Consider the following 24,036-nt stretch of genomic DNA (forward strand, 5'->3'; position numbering starts at 1 on the left):
AGCTGAACATGACCCAGTAGTGTACCCAGTGGCTCTGGTGAGACTGCATCTCGAGTACTGTTCCCTCACTACAAGAAGACTGGGTTTCTGGAACATGTTCAGAAAAGAGCAATGAAGCTGATGAAGTGACTAGAAAACAAGACAGATGAGGAGTGGCTGAGGGAACTAGGGATGTTCAGTCTGATGAATAGGAAGCTGAGGGTGGATCTCATTGCTCTCTACAAATTTCTTAAAGGAGGTTTCAGTGAGGAGGGTGCCAATTTCTCAAGTGACAAGTGATAGGATAGCAGGAAATGGTCGCAAGTTGTACCAGGGAAGGTCTAGATCAGATTGCTTTACTCCATACACATTCTGTTAAATGCAGAAAGGTTCCAAAGGAGTAGATGTATAAAATGTGTTTTTTTTTCCTTATATAACAAATTTAATTGGAGAAAGTATGTCATTTCCCCTTAAACAGCAAATCTAGCTAACAAAGGCATCTTTAGCAGAGTAAAAGAGAGCTTTATTTGAAGTACAAGAAATACATTTGTGTAGGATGTTTAAAGGCAGCATGAAGTCATAGCATGATATAATAGAGAAATCTAAAGGAGAAATGACTTATTTAGAACAGTAAGCTAAAAGTACAATTTTACTGAAAGCTATTTGAGCAGACAGGATGGTACACCATTTTCAGGACCAACGCTAATAGTTTGGTAGTTTGGGCAGAAGTTTTCACTGTGTGTGGAGAAGATGAAAGTCAGGTATTTGGAAAGTTTTGTAAAAAAGTGACAGGTTGAGAATGCTTTGATATTTAAGTCAAAAGAAGGATGGAGTAAAAGAAGATAATACTATAAACAGAAATGGTTGTTTTTTACAAATTTTTTTTAAACCTCAATGAAATGATAGACTGTGAAAAGGAATTAGAGACTAAAATTGATAAAGAAGGAAAAAAGAATTTGTTGCTGAACAGCAGAAGAGAACCACCAGCATCCATTTTAGAGTGAAAATGTGTATGAAAGAGTCCAACTGTGGAGTAAAGCCTTTTTGGTATTAATAATTTTGGTGTAAATAAGGTGGTTAAAACATGTACAGAGGAGTTATGGGCTACATGTTATAGAGTGAAAGGTAGAAAAATTATACCTATTTCTAATATGGTAATTAGAAAATCTAGTTGGTAAACTAAATTCTGAGGACTCCAGAACTGTGTCGAGTTCTGGAGCCCCCAGCACAAGAAGGACATGGAGCTGTTGGAGCAGGTCCAGAGGAGAGCCATGAAGATGATCAGAGAGCTGGAGCATCTCCCCTATGAGCACAGGCTGAGGGAGCTGAGGCTCTTCAGCCTGGAGAAGAGAAAGCTTTGAGGAGACCTTACAGTGGCCTTTCAGTATCTAATGGGGGTCTACAGGAAAGCAGGGGAGGGACTTTTTATGAGGGCAGGTAGTGACAGGATGAGGGAAAAAGGTTTTAAACTGGAAGAGAGTAGATTTAGACTAGATATTAGGAAGAAATTCCTTATTGTGAGGGTGGTGAGACACTGGAACAGGTTGCCTAGAGAGGTTGTGAATGCCTCCTCCTTGGAAGCTTTCAAGGCCAGGCTGGATGGGGCTTTGAGCAACATGGTCTACAGGGAGGTGTCCCTTCCTACAGCAGGGGGTTGGAAATAGAATCAGAATCATAGAATGGCCTGGGTTGAAAAGGACCGTAATGATCATCCAACCTAAACCATTCTCTGATTCTAACTTACTATTTGGCTTCATAACAGCCAAAGTGAAGAAATGCAATTACAGAATGGTGGAGTTTGGCAGAGACCTCTGAGTCCATCTCATCAACCTCTGCTCAAGAAGGGACACTCAGAGCAGGGTGCCCATTTCCATACCCAGTTAACTTACTGGAAATAAACTATTGCTGCTGGCAGAAGTTCACGTTGCTCTTTTATTTAGATTACAGGGGTTTTTTTTGTTTGTTTTTTAATCAGTCTTTACTGTGCCAGAAATCCAGCAGTACTCATTGTGTCTTACTGCAGTTTACATATTTATATTATAACCAAGCTCAAAGCTCTTGGAAAATTCTTTACAGTGTATTTTCATCTAGGAAGGTAAATTTCATTGAATGTGCTTGTTTGGAAAGACTAGCTTTTGTCTAAAATGTACCATTTAAATAAAATAATTGTGTATCAAAACGAAACAAAAAATCATATCCCTACCATTAAGTTAGCACTTTTTTCAATAGACAAAAATAAAGATTACAATAAAACTATGAATTACGTTCCTATGAAATTATACAAAAGATAGATCAGGTAAACCAACTCATGTTTGCTAACAGCTTTCTGTTGTAGTCCAGCTGTACCCAGAATTCAGAATGTGCTTTCTTTTATCCCTAGTCGGAATGTGGATCAGGGGCCAAGAGGGACACGATCTACTGCTGCACATTACAATACCCTGAACCGAATGGAAAGACACCGTGCAATAGATGACCACTACTCCCCGGACAGAGAGAGGTAATTATCTGACTTATATTTAGCATACCTGTAGCCTACTCTCATTAGTGTGAAATACTTCAGAGTGTCTCTAAAATAGGTAACCAGATTGCTTTTACCTTTTCCCACAGATGAACATTTCCCTACTCATTAAGAAAATACATACAATGTGCACAAGGCTGACAAAATTCTTTGCAAAGAGGGAAACTGAACAAGCTATGATAAATTGTTTAGTTTTTCTTTTTTATTGGGAATATTTCTATGAACTACATTCCCCTAAGTGCAGAATATCTTAAAAAAAAAATTAAGAATGAACTTGGTCATTTTTGCTGCTGAATGAAGCTGAAAATCTGTGCATTATAAGGCAGATTATAATTAGGCTGATATTATCCCATTTCATAAATGTAAATAGCATTTATGTATATTTTGTATATTTTGCAATTCAAGTGAGTCCTGTGTGGCTAGTATATGAAATTAATACTTCTACTGATGATTCTTACAGATTATTCTTCAAGTGACACCAAAGCACAGAATTGGTGTTGAAAGCTGTAATACAAACAACTTAAGACATCAGCATTTTTTGCTGACTTTATTGAACTGAAAAGGTGAATGTGTCTTAAAAGAACATTGATGTGATAATCAGTGACTGTAAAGAATGTAAGACAGAATAATCTGAGAAAATATATAATTATATTTTCCTAATCAGATAAGTTAGAAAAAAAGAGTACCAAAAATAAAATAAAATACATATAGCTATTTAAGCGATGTTAAATTGAATTTGGCCAAAAAAGTCAAGTGGACAAAAAATTAAGTTACTGAAAAGCAATGAAATGTCATCCAAAATGTTAACCATATTCATTACAAGTATAACATAGGAAAGCCTCCTTTGAAGTATTTGATACTTCTATTTATGCTGCAGAAAAATATTCACCTGACTGATGAGGCTAGATGATTTTCATGCAGAATGAAATAACTTAAGGATTCTAAACTGTTTCTGGTAAAGAGGAAAAATGGAATACTTTTGTGACAATACTAGGTTGACAGTAAGATCAGTCTTCCTAGAAATATGGTCTAAACTTATCCATAGAGCCTGTGTATGCTATATGGAATATTCTTGGGATTGTTCACTGTGTGAGTTTGCTACCCTGCCTCCCAGATGTATGCACAGCAGTAAAAACTAGCCAGAAGTACACCAATAAAGTATTTTCCCATGACTTAATAAAAATATTCCCTACTGAACTGGTTTAGGTTAAAGAAAGAAAACCTGTTTTTTCTTAGAACGTATCAGAAAACCAATGTCTAAAGTTGGTGATGAATGTATTGAGCTTTCACATGATTAGTGTCAATGTTTCTTTGTTAGGTATGTTCTGAATTGCTGAATACAGGTGTATGTGTCACCTGTGTTTTCCAAAGCACCAAAGTTCTCCCCAGTTTCTACATGGTGAATGATTATCTAGCAAGTCAGATTATTGACAAATTTATACCTACCTGTTTCAGCATATAGTGTCTGAAGCATCTTGGTTCTAGGCAACACAAGAACAGGAAAAGACTAGTCCCAAACACTTATCATATTTTCTATTCGCTGTTGTTAACTAACAGTGACTTTATGAATGGAAAGATTATTAAACTTCAAATTATGTTACTGAATATTTGTCTGATACTGTCAGTGTTACGTAATAAAAAGCATTGTGCATACACAAGTCCTTGAAATAACTCATCAATAGTATTAATTCTGAAAACCACTGAAATTAGTTTGTAGAAGTGTAAAAACTGAACTTCTAAGCAAGTTTATAATCTTTCCACTTACCATTCTTGCTTTGTTCCATATTTAACCTTTTGTGAAACAAAATCATACTTTGCTTTCCCACCACTCTGATGATTTGTTGTTTCCACAGTCCATTTATCCTTTGGAGATGTTTGTAAAAACGGGACTTTGAAAAAGTACGTTCTTGCAGACATTCTCAGTTGCTAAGTTTAAATATGACTGAGTATATATATAAGAGCTCTTGTTCCTTCCTTTTCCAGATATATGTCTAACATACATGGTACTAAGATGTAAGGTATTATGCGACTGTATGTGAGAAGGTCTAGTGACCTTGAGCCTGATTGCAGTGCAAACGGTCGCTCAAAATCAAAGTTAGAAGTGAAAATCAAATTATTAAGAAAGCAGGAAGACACACATTTTTTGTTTAGTTGGAGGTAATTTTAATGTCAAGCACCCGACTCAACACATTGTTTTTGATTCATGTATTGATTTTGGTTGGCAGGATAAAACTAGAGTTAAAAGTTGTATTGATTCCTTTATTACCAAAAATGTCAGAATCGTATTGTCCTTTCTGAGTACTCAAAGTAGGGGGTCAAGTTATTAACAGACATTCAAAATGCCCCAAAAATTCATATGCCAGTTCTCACATCTCCCTTCTTCTAACTTCAATGCCTCTTTTATTAAAAAAATATCCTACTAATCATCCCAAAGAGCCACCTTTTTCTTTCTCTGCAATTTGATTAAGCTAATTCCTGCTTTTCAATGTTTCTGGATGTTTAGAAAGTTCTAACTTGACTAGTTTGGACGTATTTGGTAAACGGCAAATTCATACCAGTAAAAAAAAATAAAGGAAAAAAAAAAAAAAGAAACTGATTTGTTAGCAATCTTAATAATTTTGTGCTTGTCATGCATTTAATTTGCTGTTTCACTTACTAAAAAGGGAGGGACAGTAGTGTTGCCCGTCTACTTAGTGTACAACTTCAAGTAAATTAAAATACATTAGAAAAAATAGATCATCATAATGGATGAAAACTGAGAGAATGATAGGAGATTCTTGTGTCAACCAAATTTAATTCATGCAAGCTCTAGTGGTGGGACAGAAAATCTTATTTTGCCTTCAGAATTACTTACAGGCTTTTCAATAAGCACAACATAGGATGTCAGTGTACTCCAGTTGTTCCATTTCCACGTAAATACTTGGGAGTCAACACCCCACTAATACAGAAGCCAGAGCATTAATTAAATTCTGAGAACTGGTCACCGAGAATGAAAACTGAAAGCAATAGCAAATGTCGTAATGCCTCTTCTTTACTGTTTAGTGAAGTAGCTCAGTACCAAGTTAAACTGTGCTTGCACAGTAAGAACAGGGAGGAATACACTAGATTGTACAGTGATGCACTCTGCATACGTGTACATGTTTTTAGGAGTGCTTCTAGGACTGTTCTGCTATGTGTAGATTGTTCCTGGAAACTAAACACTAAAATTAAACAATCTGAATCACTCATCTTTTTTGTTATCCTCATGATTTGTTGATTTTTTTAGAAAGTGTGAGGAAATGGACAAGTATGTGAGTGATAATGGAAAAAATTATGTCACCAGTTTCTGTTCACTGAAAAAAAAGAGAAAATTATAGTGCTTGTGCTTATCTCTGCAATTGTATCGTCAGATTAATGGAAATCTGTTTTCACCTGATGCAGGGGAGAAAGTGTGTTTGTTTTGTGTCTTTGGTTATATTGCAAAAACTGTAGTACTTCTTAATCGGACTTATTTCATTGCTTTAATGTAAGTGAAATGAGTTGCTGCAAATTATCCTTTGTAGCAAAATATCTAATGTTTCAGAAATTTTTGAGGCTGCAGGCTAATATTTTCATTTTGCCACACTCTTATTTGACATACTTCTGCTATTGAATGCTGTAATCTTTGAGGCTTACCATCTTTTAAAAGATCTGCTATGTCTAAAATGTACCCATGTCTCTGTGATCTTCCATTCACTCCCCCCATATGTACATAGGAGATTGTTATTTTCACAAACAGTTCAAAGACTGTTTGTCTTTGATGCTTATTTTGTATTTTGTAAAAAGTGCTTATTTTGCATTCTGTTGTAGAACATTTCTGGACTTGTTTTGCATTGAGGCAATGCAGAACTTAATGCCAGCAATCAATTGAATCATGTTTTTACTACATTACAATTTACTTAAACCATGATTTTAAGTGGTTTAGACTGGATAGTAGCTGAAGAGGTGTTTTCCATATCTTGGTTTTGAACTGGGAGAAATAGTGAAGTCTCAGTCAGCTTTGGTATTTCATTGTTAACATACTTATAAAAATCTGTACAATTTATTTGAAGCTAAGTACATAAAGTATTAATAAAATCAGAAAAAATAGTGGACTGTTGACTGAATGATCAGTAGACAGACAGCATTTAAACCTTTTGTGCTGCAAGCCAAACTATATGAACTACAGAACAGTGTGTGTGTTCTATGGGGCCTCTTAATGTGCATCCTGTTGTATTTTGACCTACGTGATGCCAATGAATCTGACTTCCATAGAGATGCATTGCATGCAGTTTTCCTTTTTTTTTTTTTTTTTTTTTTAATATTAAGCATGCATAATTTATTGAAAATATTGTGGTGTGTCAATGGAAACCATTTCCAGAGAAAGAGAGAGACATGCTTACATGAGCAATACCTACATTATTATTTGTGCAGCTGGGAATGATGCATCATAAACTATGAAAATACTACAGGCTATTTAGGCTACATATTCTTGTTGTATGATGTATGACTTGTTTTATAATGTGTAGAACTAATTCAGACTGAGTATTACAGAATCACAGAATTGCAGGGGTTGGGAGGAACCTCTGGAGATCATCTAGTCCCATCCAAAAGCATGTTCCCTACAGTTATTTGTTATGTTGCACTTTTAAGAACATATTGTAAGGAATTATATTTTATCAGTTAGGTAACGTATAGCATTTGCTCTAAAGAAAGAACAGGGAAAATTATAAACAGGGAGCAATACTGGAGGACCAGGTCAAGTTTAAACTGAAGCTTACTTGTAGTCTTTATATAGACAAGATAGACAAGAAGAGTTCTGAGTGGTAAGAAAGCATATATTAAACTTGTTAAAGGTTATTACATATTAGACTGTATGTATGGTTGTGTCTAAATAGCAGCTTACTCTGTTCTAAGTTTTTGAATTGAAAAAACCCAAAAAGATTGAACATCACAAACAAAAGTCTCAGAACTTGGTAAGAGCACTGGAGTCCTGTGTTTCTGCCAATACTGGGAAAAAACTTAATACCAGAGATCAGGCGTTTAAGATGACAGAGAGGGGATTTGAAGAGCATTTCCTGGTGGTGTTTCATTCAAATACCAGTAGGTGAAGGAAACAGTCTGAGGTGTTCCTTGTGAGCTGTAAGGAAAGAGAAATTATACTTCTCAATAGGAATAATTAAAAATTAATGCTCTGTAACGCTGCCTGAAGTTGTAGTTTGGTTTAAAGATTTGTTCTTAACTATTTGACTATATTGTGTTTGATTTTGGAAGACTATCAAGAAAATTTGTTAACAGTTCTCTGCAAAGAGAAAAGGGAAGTGAAAGTGAAATGTTAACATCAAACTGCCATCTACGAGCTAGAAGCAATTAGTTACTTAGTAATGTAATATCGGCAAAAGCTTTGCAATGTTACTTCCAGCATTTCATGTAAATCATATGAGGGCATTCCTGTGAACATAGCCTGTGAGTGGTTACTGTGGTGAAAATAGACTGCTATACACGTTTGCCTTGCTTGCACTTATCGTAGCTGCTGTGGGGTGGATTCCAGCATTTTTCTTTAATTGTTCTTCCTATGGGTGTGCATATATTCTAAGGGAAATTTTAAGAACATGATGAAATTATATTTTTTACTGCTTTTCAAAAGTATAATGACTGCCAGGTTATGGGTAGACTGGTTCTGGTTTTCAGGGCACTATTAGAAAGTCTTGTCTCTAATTTTCAAATTAATGTGTCACGTTGGGCTCCGATGAATTGTGTGTGGCTCCTTGTTCTTCAATTTCAGACAATTTGTCTGCAATCACACTGTAAGCAAGGACTTAAGTTAAAAGCATTTTATAGTGGAGGCTATAAAATTTTGCATTTATTTGGCAAGAAGTGAGCACAAAGATCTGTTGTACTATATATCATTATCTTAAAATTCTTATAAAAACTATTTACACATGGCTGACGATATATTTTATCCATGCACAAACAAGGAAAAGATCATATGTGTAGGTAATACAACTACTTGTAATAATTTGTGTGATAACTTTGTCTGATTACTAAAACAAATTAACACATGAGAAATAAATTGGTGGATAAATGTGAGGTTTTCAGTGTTTTTTGTGAAATTTCTTGGCACTTGTAATATGCCCTTTAGTTGTAAGACATCACTTTAAAAAAAAAAAAAAGAACTTTAGTGGTGCTGTAGAGCAGGGACTCTTGCATTCTAATAATTCTTTGTAAATTGGAGAAACACTTTTTTAAAAAAATACTGTTTGCATGTATTTGTACTAAAAGAGAAATGACATTATTGTTATAATAGAAGAATATCTAGTGCTGTAGTAGAGAGATATATATTTAAATATATATATATATATTACTTTTTTGGGAGTACAAACAAAATGTAGATATTGTGTTTTTATTATTTTGAAATGCATGGATTTCCTTTCTGGCATTTTCTGTTACACTTATTTTATCTCTTTGTAAATTATTTGAATACTAAGGGAGCTTTCATGTAAGTTCATCATATATAGGGTAAATATTAAGGAATCTCACCATCAAAAATAGTAAGCTCTGGAGCTAGCTATGTAGCAGCAAACTGGCAGCATTCCCAATGATGATAGCCAGATTAGGTAGACAGACTAGGTAAACTGCCAAATATGTTATATATGCTGGAGTTATTGCTGCCTTTAAGCAAGGGAATGAGTAATATAACTTCTTGAGACTGTTTTCAGAAACAAATTTTTTCCTAACCCAAATAATGCAAAAAATCCCGAATTTTAACTATCCACATGCTCCTGTCTCTTACTTCTCAGAATAAATGTGTGAAACTCGACATAATTTTATGTGCATGTATACAATGCTTTTGTAGCCCTTGTGTTTGCAGGTTTTTGTGTCTTCTGTATTGTGAAGTGCATCATTCCTTCTCCATCTCATTGTCTCATTTGTATTTTTCTTTCTGCCATCTGCTCAGTCATTATGTTACTTTACCTCGTTCCTGGTACACCCAGTCCACAGATCACCATCACAGAGATGCCAGGTATATGTTTTCCACTGTGTGACTCTGTGTGGATAATGCATGTACTTCTGTGTACCTACATTTCCACTTCTGCTTTTGTCAGTCTGTGTATAGTGGTAGAAAACTTAGAAGTACCCAGTCAATATCAGCATTAGACTTTTTAACATACTATGTAGACAGGTCACTGAGTAATTCTTCTTTACCTTTTTGACATTTTTTTCACTGCCACAAGTCTGTAATTGGTGATATATTAACATGGTGCCATCTGCACATCATTCCAATATCTTTTTAGAAGTCAGTAAGGAAAATATTTAAGTCAACCAACACAAATATCTGCTAATACTGTGAATTTAACGTAGAGGATCTAATACATGTATGGGCTGTGCTAAATGTTGCAAGAGAGAAATCTGGTACCTGTCCAGATTACCTGAGAGTAATCTTGATACCTGTCTCATAGTCTTCACTGCAGGCTAAAATACCTTAAGACTTTGGAGTAGCACTAGTTTTGCTAAATTCACCAGAGTTCCAGCTGAGTATTCTTCAAGTATTTCTGTTGATGAACTTCCTTTCTTTTCCTATTGTTTTGTCCTTGTTTCATCTTTGTGTTGCTTTTCATTGTGTTCACCCTTTATGTTTTGGCAGCCAGGATCACACAATATATCCTCTTTTTTGTGAAGATGCAATCAGATTACTTCGTTCCCGTAAGATGTGCCGTACCTATTCTGAGGGTGCTTACTATGATCTTGAGAGGTATAATTGATGTGGAGCATATTTTTAGTTCTACCCCATAAATTTTGGCAGTACTGCGTTTGGTTTCCAAATTAAGAATATGATGTATGTTTTAACTAATAAACACATACGGTAAAGGTGTTTTATGCTTCTCTGTGAATATGTATGTACCTAAGACTGCCTGCTCGAGACTGGCAAAATCCTAAGAGAAGCTGAAGAGTTTTATATAAGTCAATTTCATAAATAAGGTTATATGGTTGTTCTGTACGAGGGTCTTTGTATAACTTTTATTTTTGCTGCAATTTTCCAAAGTGCTTATAGTACTTATTATTCTTTTTGAAATACTGAGGAAATGCTTATCTACCTCAGAGTGCACAGAAATTGAGTCTTTCTGAAATCTCATATTTTGTTTAAATGAAAAATAGAGTGAAATGTACAAGCTTAAGTTGTAGATATTTATATAGTACTTATTCTGTAACTAATGAGTACTTGTATACATTCACAATGATTGTGTGTGATTACAGACCATCAGTGTTCCTGTTTTTATCTGAAAAGTAGCGTAGTTGAACGCATAATGATTTCTGTGAAATAATTATGGTTGAAATAATGTGGCTTATAAGATATGAAATATGTCATGCTGTTCTTGCACTACAAATGTAAAAGTCCTACTGTGATTATTTCAGCAAATACTGCAAAACAGAAAAATGTTTCTGTGTGAATAGAAATAAGGATTTAAATCTGATAAACTGTAAGCTACTTTAAAGAAGGAGGTGACTTCAGATTTCAAATAGCAGATATAAGGCAGAGGCCATACCAGCCTTTATAACAGACACCTTATAACATTTTCCATAGCAAGCACTGAAGAACTCTTGATATATTAAAATCATCACTTCCATCTGGATAGAAGTTTCACTGCGAATTTTATTAATTTTTGCTCTGGATTCAAAGCATTTATAACCTTTTTTTTTTTTTAGTTGGTTTAAAATTCATTTTGGATACAGAAACAGAATGCAAAATTCTGAAAGTACCTTATCCCTTCTAAACAAATACGTTTTAAAAATTAATATTATAATACTATAATATAATATACATTATAAGCTTTAGAACTCAGTTAAACATATATTTTGAAATGATGTTGTTTTACGTGAAACGTGAAGAAAGTGTGTACTTAATACTTTTGGTTTACATATAAAAACCGTGTGAAATAGAGGATTTTTATTTTGTTTTTTTGAAAATATGTGGTGAAATCTACTCATGCTTTTTCAATAGTTAATTTTAATTACTGTTACTTGCCTTAGTTTTTTACTGGCATTTGCATTAGTTTATCTGAACTTGTTTCAGATTGATAGCTGTATTTGATATTGCTGATAACTAGAAGCTATTATCAAATTAGTTTGGGGATCTTGACTTGCAAACCTTCATCTTTGTTTTCTACAGAAATTAGTTTGTCAAAAAAAGTAAAAATAGGGTAAAATCAACAAAATGAAGAGCAAGATGTGTAGTAATGTGATAAAGATGAAAAAGCCAAGATTTCAGCAGTAAGATGAAATAAATCTTTTCCAGAGCTTTGCTTAAGTGAAGACTTATTAGTGCTAATACCTCCTGGGTCACAAAGGAAAATCTAAGATGAAATTAAATGTCCCCAGCTCCTCGTTAGAGCAGTATCTTGAGATTTCTTGGGCCTAGGAACCGATCCTGGTCCTCTTCAATCCAGGCTTCTTGTGTTATCTTTTCTCTGAGTACCCCATCATTACTCTCATTTTTCCTAGTTTTTCATCCAGTTTGTCTTTTCAAGTTCTGAGAATATTTCTCTAGGTATTAAAGCACAGTGTTTATCCAATTTCTCATTGTCCACTGAAGAAATCTAAGTAATTTTCTCTTCTTTATGTTTTGGAAATATATGAAAAACTGCTTCTTAGTCAACATTTCCTCACTTCTCTTCACACTTTTTTCCCATTTTTTCCAGCTCAGTCAGTGTCATAGTGATAACAAGCAGCCTTTATCTTTTTCCTGTTTTCTTTCACTTTTTAAAATGTGAAATAACTATTTTCAGTTTTCACTGTTATCAAAATCTCAAACGTTCTCCTGCCAAGCATTCACTGAAGAGTCTTTCATCTGGGACAGAGTTAAATCACTGTGAGTCCACCATTGTGGATGTCTTGCAGCCAAATAGGTCATGCAGATGTATCAATCAAAAGTACTCGCCTACTTTGCCCCTTCATTGCTTATCTGGTAATCATACACAGCCACTCATGTACTCTGCCGATCTGAAGCAGCTTTTTTATTTTTCCTTGAAGAGGTAGCTACTTGGTTCACTTTCATCTTTGCTCTTACTTGTATTTGTTTCAGTTATTGCCTATCAAATTCAGCAGTCTTTAGTGAATTGGTTCTAGGATGGATTTCCATTATCAAGAACCTTGATTTCTGAATTCATTCTTTGACAATGCTATTCTGACATTTTTTTATGATAGTTCCTTCATTTTGAAGTAGTCTGCCTATTTCCCTCCCAAAGGAAATGGAGGTGGCATTGACAAGATGCTTGTCATAGCAATTGACTGAGAAAGACAAGAAGCACAGGCACAGCGTCAGTGACTTCAGTGCCCTTTGGACCTTTGACTTTCTCAAGAACTCCCTGTAGCTCTGTATCCCACACCAGTTTTCCTTGGATGTTTAATGTGATAGTATGGTAGCACTAGCTAATACCAATTCATACTGCTGGACTCAGATTGAACACATATGAACCATAGTGGCTGAGCATATAGAGCTTAATTTACATTTTTATGTGTATCCCCCAGTTCACGTTTTGCTAGAGTTACATGTGCTGGTTTATAATTTGACACTGCCCCATTTTAAACTGGCTGACATACACGTGATCTCAAGTACAGAATGTTCTCAAGTTTTTTATCCGAGTTGTTTTTTTAAATCAAACTATGCTATTTTCCTACCAATATTAGTAGTTCTTCCCAAAGCAAAATCTGCTGAAAGTATCACAGTATGAAATTTGTTCTCAACTTTTCTCTCTCATAGCTCAGATTAGTCACTGAGAACACCACGCTCTGTGGCTTTTTGGTTTTTTTTTCACTTACCTTTGACATTTGAGTTAAGACAGATAAAGGTGCCTTCTGCACATCTTGCATGAAATCTGCTGTTTATTTCAGGCAAAATTTCTGCTTAAGGAAACAAACTTCTTCCATTTTGTTTTATGGCTTTCATTTTAACAGTCAAGAATTTTGTAGCATCCGTATCCTACTCTTGGTGAAATTTCATTCTTGCTCAAATCCTATTTTCATACTGAAATAAATTTTCTCTCCTGTGAAATGATCATGTATTGAGCAATGTCATTTGTCCTTAATGTGATGTTATTGGTATCTGAATATAATTTGAACGTAGACATTTAAAATTACCTATATATGGAGAAATACATTCAGAAGATACTGCTGAACATGTAGTAGGTAATCATTTTCTATGTTCATTGCTATACTAAACGTACAGTGTAGGAAAACATCCTAAAATAAGCATCCTTTAAAATGTCTGAAATATCTGTGCTGTTTATTTCATATTCAGGAGGAGTAGGCATGAGAGAAGAGTGCCTAATACATATTACGATGACACAACCTATACTCCTGAAAGGTATTTTTATTTCTGTAATAAAAATAGATAAAGATGATTAATACATATTTTCCTGAAGAATCTAAAATTCTTAGTTCACCTAGACTGATGATATTTAAATTTACAGTGCAGTATATACAGCATTTTTAAAATATAGACCAGCTAATCTCCAGAGCTTTAAGTGATGCTTTATCTTTTAGCTCAGCATTATGTTCACTCTGGATTTTTTGTGTTAAGAATAACTCTAACTTGAGAAAAAAAGAAAAACAAAAAGTTCGTTTTAAGATGGAGGAGGAGATCTGAGTAGTACAGAGGAGTTTGGTATAACTTAAAGCTTTTCCCCACTAAACAGCAGCGTATTTCTCATGGCAAACATTTTCAGTCATGGTGAGTTGTTAGAGGAAAATTAAAAACCCCCAATTTATTTTTTTTAATATCTTGAGTGATTTAGGATGCTCAAGTTTTGACATGCTAACACTCATACTGACTTAAAAAGGATGAAAAGTCTTCAGGATGATTATGAGTGTTTGCTGTGCTGGACCCAGAAGTACTGTTTTTTTTCCACATGATAGATCACAGTGAAAATAATATAACAAAAATCAAAAGTGTAATCTGAAAACTTTTGGTGTGCAACAGGAAATCACTATTTGGAAACAGCATTTCATGTTTAAAAGGTTCAAAAAGAAAGAAATGCAAAGGGAGAAGCAAGTTGATTTTCCTATCCCTTTGTAGAATTGGAGCTTTTATATTTCTGTGTACATTTTTAAGTTAATATGTGATCTTTGTATATAGTACAGGGGCAGGTTAAACAAGGCACAAAAATTTGTTTTTATTTCATTACTATGAATAAAATGAACTGCAGTTTTGAAGCCTTGCTTATGTGTTTATTGTGCCTATAATAACAGCAGTTTTACAGAAAGTTTTTCCTAAAAACCTGGCCGACTGGAGGCACAGGCTGCAGTTTTAATGATACATATGATCAGGGGAAGTGTAAAGATACACCTGTCTTTCTGCAGCTGTGTTCTAATTTAGATTAAACTAAATGTAAATCTAATCTAAATTACACTGAACTAAACAACTTTCATCTTGTCATTGATCTAGCTACAAGTGTTTCAAAAAATATAGAATAAGCAAGAGCAGTTAAATGACTAATATATTCTGCATTCTTGCCTTCCCTCAGCATAATGACCCTGAGGAGTGAGATCATGTAGTTAATGAGCATATCTCAAAACTTTCAGATTTTGAAACCTGAGAAGTTAAGAAAAAATGAGGTTATGCAAGAAATCTTTCATGCATCTGCTATGGTCCCTGGGAACAAATTCACTGAAAACCCTCTGATAAGTATATTCAAGCCATTAAACACTTTGTCCTGCAGAATTTCGCTGCAATTTTTAATAAAGTCAAAGGGAGACTTATATTCAACTTGGGAACACCATACTCCCTTGATCTTCTCTGAAAATCCCAGTCTTGCTTCTCACCCGCTGTTATATTGAAAATCATTGAGCAGCAGGGTAATCACAGTTTGAATGCTATACCCTGAAAATCTGGAACTCTAGATACAGAATTGAAGCTTCTTAATCAAATATTGGGTGATTTGCACATATTCTAACATAGGTGGGTTAAGGTGCCTAAATATGTTATCTCTTGGTATCTGAAGTAAAAGAATCATTTTTGTCCCATTGTTTCTTTTCTCTGTTTTTCTACTTTAAGAGAAAATATTTCTATGTATTTTTTTATGTCACTTGCAACTTATAAATTGCTGCTGCAAATGATTAGGTTGCCCATGTTCAACAAGTAGAATAATATAAGTATAAAATTCAATTGGTTTCCATTGATTTGAGTGAAGTGAGTTTTCTTCAGATTTTTAAACAACCATAAAAACGAAACACCTTATTAAAAATCTCCACAAGTACTTCTTAATTATTACAAAGACATTGTAGCCATTGAAAAATTAAATACTTTGGTGTAAAAAAGACTAAGAGTTCATGCAGCAGAAATTCATGTCTAACCTGCCAAAAAAAAACTAAAGGTGGAATATATTAAGAATTCTATGATGAAAAAAAAAATTATTGTGATGGTTTTTTTTTGTTTTTTTTTTTTTTTTAATTAAAAAAAGATTTTGCTTTTCTTGTACCTAAGAGATAATATGAAACATTTGGAAAGCTTCACATTTTATTGAGAAGTGGACATGCCATATAAATTAGAGTGCTATTAATAATACATGTGTTTCTTCATAACACTTTTTTATTTTAACTGCATTGTGAAGGTGGTACAATGGTGCAAGTTCATGGGCAGATCATATAGTCAATGGTTCAGCTGAAAATTATGGGTAAGTAAAGAGTGTAGTGTTACAGATGTAGCTAAAATGTAGCTAAAGATGTTCTGATCTTTATTATAAGAGTTCTTTTATTATTGTTCCAAATTTATTCCCAATAAGTACATTTTTCATTATCTCTTTCTTTCTTGACTCAAAACCAAGGCACATTTATGTGCTTGTCTTTTTTTCCCAAGATTAAGCTGTTTTATTCAGTAACAAATAGAAAGAGAACATTAATTATGTTTGAACTATTTTTAAAATATGTTCTCACTGTTAAGGGCTGCTTTAATGAAAATGGGCTTTTTGAGTGATAATACCTGCCTACCTTTGTGCTGCTGGGGCATGTGCCTTTGAGACCTAATGCCTTTTAGCTTTAGAAGCAGTCCCAGATCTGTCTAACTTGTCTCCCCATGTGATTGATGCATAACCTGAGTAAAGCTCTGTGTACATTAAACCCTTCAGTTCTTCCCAGCTGTACAGGGCTCCTAATCAAAGGGACGCACGTCTTGCTCACAGAAACTTATGCTTTGATTTTACCTCCTCTCCCTCATTTTCTTTTTACTCTTAAAACATTTTTCTTCGTCTTTATTTTTACTTATTTCCTTGGTTGAGTGTGCAGACCTTGCTTCTTCTGCCTTTCTATATCTCAAAAGATGCCAGGGATATATTTTAGCTGATGAAAATAAACGTGTGGTTTGGATCCAAGTTTCTGATAAATCTGAAAGTTCTTAAGTGAAACTCCCACTGATTTACTGGGAAGTTTTCCTTAAGGAAGTCTAATCGGAGCTACAAAACTCAAAATCATCTGTTGTGTAATTACACAAAATAATAATTTATATTGGTATCTCAAAAGCTGCAGTTTTGTGCATACAAATAATAAGATGTTAATTGTGCATGAATATTTAGCTAATTCTATGCATTAGGTTATTTTTTGCAGTAAATTTAATATTAACCCTACTTTTAATTTTGCAGTACTATTTATTCTTTTGTGGCCATACAAGTCAGTATATATATTTGCAGATAGGTACCCGAAGCAGATAATTGGAAAGCTGTTAGGCTATACTCAGTTGCATAAAATAAGCCGTACAAGATGATACCGTACACTGAAAATAGAGGATATGCCCAAGGGATTACTTACACTTTACTGGTACTCCTCATATTATTTAAATAAAAGTGTGATTGATATTTGTCTAGTAGATGTTGCTAATACAATAATTCTGTTTAAGGAATTTAGAGAGTGAAGGATAATGTGACTTTTTTGACTTGCAAGTTACAAGTTGGGGTAAAAAGCAACACTTTTAGTGCAAATTTCTCTTCTCACTGGATGGATTTACAGTTGTCTTTTGGCTATACATTAGTGCAGCCACAGGGACTTACATGGGAGCATATTTCTTTACTAACGCTTTGTTCCCCTGTTTGCTGGCTTTTCAACATACATTTTATTTGATCTAATGGCAAGGTCCATGTGTAATAGTTCTTCATGGGATGGTGCACAAGGAACCTGAAAACAGCAAGGCTTTTGTTCTTGCTTGTGATAGCAATGTTAAATAGTTTTAGTATACTTAGTACACAAAACGTGCTAACATAGCTAAGTATCAAATTAAAGGTAAAGATTTGAAGGCTGAAAAAGGAATTATTTTTTAGTGCCCTCTGTCTCAATTTAAATTTATCTACAAAAAGCTGTGGGAAAGGGAGCAAAATACAAGAACCTGAAAGGTTCTGTTTTTGAGAAATAATGTCCGTTTAAAAATCTATTGATGAGGAAACATATTATGAAGAGTAAATCTATATAGATATAGCTCTATGTGCCTTCTTTAAGCATTTTAGTATTTGTGTTATGCTATCGTGTGTTAGTATGATTAAATATGTCTGTGATAGAATCACTAAAGGACTGCAGTGCATAATACAGATACCTAAGCAAAATGTAAGCAGCTGTTTCTGTATCTGTAGCTGTATGCACATAGCAGTGAAGAGCACAGTGTGCCTGGGATTGCAGCAGTTTTCTGCTTCTCTACATAGCTGCATTAACTAGTAGAAAAGTAGTTCAGATAACGGTGTGCTGCACTGTAGTCATTCCTGTGACTGTCACGTAGATATACCTGTAGTTGCTGTATACACCACAGTGCCATGGGTGTATTTGTATGTGCATATTTGTGTGTATGTATATATACATATATATATACAAACATAGTTGAATACTACTGCAGCAAAAATACATTGATTTAATTCTTGCTTTTATTTTGCAAGAGTGTTTAAAAGCATGACGTTTCTTGCTTTTAATAAGTATAGCACACAGTTTTATGTTAAGTTCCTATAAAGGTGTGAATGAATGATTTGGTGAGGCTGTTCAGTCACCAATTCATCTCAATGTTTTGGCAGTGATTTCCCATTTTGCCATTTTCCATGACAGTACTTGTGACTCAAATTTAAGTTTGCTTGGTACTGGAAATCTCAGTTGTTTGTAGACATGTTTATTTATGTTATGCTAACAGAGGATCTTGTGTCTGTGACTAAACAGCAAAGTTTCTATAGCTAGTAGAAGAATAACATGTCCAAGGATTGAAATCCAGCAACCATCCACAGACACTGACAGGTATTACCACTGAATATTAGCTAAAGTTTGAAGTTTTTTTTGTTCTGTGTTCAGTGTTTCTAGATAAAAAGAAAAGATGTTCTAGGATCTGAATTGTAGTGTATAGTACTTCTACAGAAATTCTATTTTTATTTCTTCAGTTTTTTGTTACAAGAAAAACCTAGTACTTTTTACATTTTGATTGGCATGATCTCATAGTCTATTTTGTTAGTCTTGAACACAGTAAAGCAATATTAAACGTGGGATTTCAAACAAACTCCTTTCACTTATTTTGAGGAAAAAATCCTCATTTGTGTTGTACGATCTTACAATGGCTTACTGTGGAAAAATGTTTATCATTTATACGACTTTCGCTATACATGAATTTATATCATTGAATGCACAGATTTGTTGTAAATTCTCCTTTTTATTTGTTAAGAAGTAACAAATCTGAAAAATTGAAAATCAAAATTGGTTACTTTCTGTACTGGGATAAAATTATCTATTGAAATTTCTGGATATGAGTGTAGAACAATGCAGATAAATCAGTAGTTAACAAAAAAAGGTTCTAGCACGTTTGATTAGATATTTTAGTTACTAGAATATACAGTGCTACCTAAATATGATGGGATTCTAATTCTAATTTGAATGAGTTTGGAATATAAAAATAAATTTTTAATGCTTGCAGAGCTTTCCTGCAAGTGTGCTCTAACAGTTTCAGTGTGATAGATGTGCTTGCTTAAGATGTAAACATTGCTCTACTCTTTTCTTGGTGTGAGAGTTATGCTCACAAGTCTCACAGATTTTGACAGAGGAATGGCCCACTACCAAGCTTGTTTTCCTTAGACAGGAAAAAGAAGGATGTTATTTTAGGCAAAACTATGAAGAGGAAAGTCATTATTTGACATTTCATTAACTTTATTTTTTATAATGACAATTCTGTTGGCAGAGATAAACGGCTGCTGTGTACTTCAAAATATTATATGACTGATGAATACCTTGACTATCATTTTTTCCTCTTTAAAAATCAAATTTAAAAAGTGGTTCATATTTTATGACTTCCAGTCAGGCTAGAAGAAAGTATCATCTAGACAACTTGGGAGCATAAGCACTCAAGAATGTAGTCTGAAAAGTCATTAATGTCTTTTTTAATTCAACCCCCCCCTTAGTGCCTATGGCCAAATTGTGATGCTAATGTGTAGTTGTATATTGTGTTAGATGGGGAGCTTTGCTGCTCAAGCAGATTATTGGAGTGGGATTATTTCTGTAAAGGGGACATTTCTTGTCTGAAGACCTGGAATTTATAGTACATTTCTACTGTGGAAAGGACAAAAAAATCCCAAAGCTTTAGAACAAAGAATATGCCCATTTCACTCAGACACTAATGTGTCTTTTTAATTGTTTTCTGGATGTGTATGATTAACCAGAGATGGTTTCACACAGAAGGCTGTCATTGTGCTTATATACCATTCCATTTCCTACACTGCGGGTATTCAGACGTTTGCAGCATCTAAACCTGTAACTTGAAGGTAATAACTGAATCTCAAGATTCAACTTAGACTCCAGATCCTCTGATCTACAAAAGCAACAGTGGCACCAAAGGTTGATCAAAAAGCAAAAATCTGTGTTCTCCTTCACTTACTGAAACTCCCAGTTGTTTTTTCCACCTGAAGTAAATGCCAGGTGCAGATTGCAGTAAATGGAATATTTAGATTAACTATTGAATATGAAAAATGAGGCTTTTAGATATAGTGGCACCGTGATACTCTTCAGAGAGTACAGAAAGAACAGAAACATGCCCGCTAAGCCTTAATGGTAAAAAGAAGTTTTCCTACTTTCTAAATGAGGCAGTGAGTTAGATCTCTAACATCCTAAAAGCCACTTGTTATTTAACAGCTAAAGAGAATGAGGCTTTAGGAGTAAGAAATGAGAGAGCCTTATCTTCTCATGAAGTGTTTAAGTGAATCATGGTTGCTGCTCACCTGTCGCTCTGTACGTCCTGCTGTTGGGAAGGAGAAATTGGAGATGGAAAGATGCCCACTTTTGGTAGGAGACCAGAATAAGAAAGGAAGTCTCTGTGGGCTCACTGATCTTATGTGTGTGATTACAAATGAAGGGGTGGGTTGTCTGGATCTTGGCTGTTTTCTCTACTGCAGTTATGCTGAATCAAGGAATCATTTCACATTCCCACAATCAAAGCTATTTTTTAGCCACCGTGCACCTTTTATAGCACTGAAAACTCTTAAAAAGTTACCCAAACTAAGCAATGTTCAAATCAAAGCTAAGGTTGTGTTTCTTTGTCTGCCCACAATGTAAAAGAAGCGAGACAGTGGATGTTTTTGCTGATGAAGCTTCCCATTCAGAAACAGAACTGATAGAAGAAGTGAGGTAATTTAATTGTGGTTTTGTTCCAGGCTCATTGTATTTTTCTTCTGATATTTTAGTGCCTCAGCTTATGTTTCTCGCTGTGGTGTGTTTGCTTGTTATGAGCTTGTAGACATAGGTTCTTGGTGAATGGTATTATTCTGAACTTGTCTGTGGCCATTCCTTGTTATCCTCAAAGAATCCAGTTATTACCTCATGGAAGACATTCATTTTAATGAGCATCCATCCATTCAGCAAAGTTAGCCACCATAGAGAAAAGTACATTCTGTCTCATTATGGTGTTTTAGAAAAAAAGCACTGTTAATGACCTAAGACTCCTCATAATGAGGCTGTAGTATGTCTCTTTCTTTTTTGATACTAAATAAAGTTTGGCTTTTTGTTGCACATCCAGTCACTCTGACTTCATTGCAAAATGCACAGCACAGTTCAAGAGAAAGATCAAACGGATACATATATTCATGGTGTTTATTCTGTTGCCACGCAGGTACTCTAATAGAAGGAATATGAAATTAATAAGCAGCTTCAGGAGGGTGTATTTTTTACTTTTAAAATTGCTGTAATTTTATCGACTTTAGCACATTGCTAGCCATTAGTACTCCTTGAAAACAGAACAGTTACATTGTCAAGAAAGGTGAGATTTGTTTAATTTCTGAAAGAAAATACATGATTAATTGGCTATGATAGTAGGAGGCGAAACTAGATCATCCAGAAATTTATTTTCTGATTGGTGTGCTTTCTCTGTGTTGTGTCTCCAATGCTGACTGTTTTAATCGCTGTTTTGTCACTGTTCTTGAGGTTGAAGGTTAGATTTTATTTTTTTTTTGTATTGTAAACCAGTATTTGTCCACTACAAAGAACCTCTGCCAGTACTAATGGCATTGTAGATCTTGTGACTGTACTCTGTGTACTGCATATGGATCTGTCGCTATAGCGTAGCCAGTATTTTGGCAGACATCTTGAGTTTAGTAGCATTTAACAGTGCTATGTAGTAATTATAACATCTGGAACGTGACTGAATTTGCTGTGGACTTTCCCACAAATGGTTGTTAAAGAGCACCACCTCTGAAGATAATGCAGTCTGAAAAAAATCTAGTCATGTGAGTTAAATTGCTCAATTAAAATGCACAGTTAAGCTTCAGTGAGAATTGTATCATCTATTCTTTTCCTCCAACGTTGATGTATTAATTACAAAACAACAATATTTTTTACTCAGAAATTGTCAGGAAACAGACTATTGCATAGATAGTCATTACTGAGACACTGGAAACATTTCAGCCCATTTATCAAGAGTTTGGAGCAAACCAAAGCATACATGTTTAAAAAACTGTATGTAATCAAGAAGCGAACTCAGAAATTTACCAAAGAAAATGTGCATAACAAAATGACTTTCTCCAAACCAGTATCATGCAGCATATTTTACAACTAATAGAAAAGTCAACCGAGCTGCTTTTTGACTAACATTACAGGAATTGTGAAGCAGCAGATAGACAGCCATATCAAAGATCCAGATCAACAGAGCAACGTCCTATGCTAGAGCGGACCAACTCCCGCTCCCGATCCACAGAGCGTCCTGACTCAAACCTCATCAGGTCGATGCCTTCATTAATGACTGGAAGATCTGCCCCTCCTTCACCTGCCTTACCGAGGTGAAACAGACAAATCAATCAGACTAATCCCCTTCTGCCCCACCAGCTCACCATTTTATTTTCCCAGTAGCTAATTGGTATCGCCTCTCATCCTTAGCTGATCACTAGTAGCAGTAGATACTAACCTTGTCAGTGTCAACACACTATTTATATTCTACTCTGGATATAATGGTGTGACTGCCATTTTAAAGTGTCTACTAACTATTTAACTACATTTGTTTGTGATTTCTCATTGACCAGGAATCCTAGATAGTTTCCCACATGAAGCACCTCATAACTATCATATTCTTATCTTACAGAATGAGAAATTGTTTGTGTTCATCAGACATCAGTTATGGAAGAACCATCATAACATCAAATGAAACTTTATTTTTTAAACAAAAATGTTTCTTCATTTGGACTGTATTAACTTTGTGTTTTAACTTCCATTTTAACCACCATTTTCTCTGACTACATTTTACTGTGCCATAGTCTGTATCGTTCCTGTTAAATATTTTATCTTAGTGATTGACACTTTGCAGATATCTATACATTACTCTGAGCTTAAACATAATGCAGTAAAAAGATGAGTACATTTTGGTCTAGATATTCAGCACACTTCTCCTTATTTTGGAACTGCAGAAGACATTCTTTTGCTTTCTGAAAGTGAGAGATAGTATCATCAAATCCCCAGTGACAGTTGGTCAAATCCCAGTGTCTTTCCTCAGTTTATTACTTTGTTTATTTAAATTTCTATAATATCTTTACCACTCAATGGGAATTTAACCAAATAAAAATTGAATAAAGATAGTTGAATTTGGCCTGTGAATAATAGTATGTGCATGCATGTGTTATTTCCATATGCACATGAATGCACATACAGTACATTTTCTGGCTTGACTGTGCAAACAATCATCTTATGGGTGCTTAGCCTTAGTTTAGCTTGTGTGCTTTGATTTTGTTTGTTTTTTTTTCTTCTTTTTTTCTAGGGAGATATTTCTTTTTTTCTTGTTGTTTTTAAAGAATTAGTAGTTTCACTATGGGAATGCAAGGATCCCAAGTGAGCCAAAATTTAATTAGTACTTTTATCAGTTCTTGAAGGTATTTAAGGATGAATGTGCCATTTAATTGCTATGGTTTGTTTTGATATGTGTCTCATAGGTCACATCCTCGAACTGGGTCTGTTCAGACAAGTCCATCAAGTACTCCAGTAGTAGGAAGAAGGGGCAGGCAGTTACCACAGCTCCCACCAAAAGGGACTTTGGAGAGAAGTAAGTGTGTGGTTTTCTCCTTAATGACATT

The 24,036-nt window shown here is 34.6% G+C and overlaps 1 protein-coding gene across 24 annotated transcripts in view; it reads left to right on the plus strand.

The window, feature by feature from the left end:
- Positions 1-24,036, plus strand: part of RIMS2 (regulating synaptic membrane exocytosis 2) — a 436,018-nt gene that overhangs the window by 285,701 nt on the left and 126,281 nt on the right. For 14 of the 24 annotated variants that reach the window (XM_090137872.1, XM_090137865.1, XM_090137871.1 and 11 more), the window contains 3 exons: positions 2,360-2,476; positions 22,576-22,755; positions 23,896-24,005. In XM_090137872.1, coding sequence (XP_089993998.1) covers positions 2,360-2,476; positions 22,576-22,755; positions 23,896-24,005 — 407 coding nt within the window. Of the gene's footprint in view, positions 1-2,359; positions 2,477-9,452; positions 9,519-10,139; positions 10,248-13,790; positions 13,857-16,101; positions 16,165-22,575; positions 22,756-23,895; positions 24,006-24,036 lie in introns of all 24 variants that reach the window. The other 10 variants (XM_090137879.1, XM_090137870.1, XM_090137868.1 and 7 more) reach the window with 3 other exon arrangements.

Source organism: Phasianus colchicus, chromosome 3, assembly GCF_987193195.1.
Source record: "Phasianus colchicus chromosome 3, bPhaCol1.hap1.1, whole genome shotgun sequence".
Lineage (NCBI taxonomy): Eukaryota > Metazoa > Chordata > Aves > Galliformes > Phasianidae > Phasianus > Phasianus colchicus.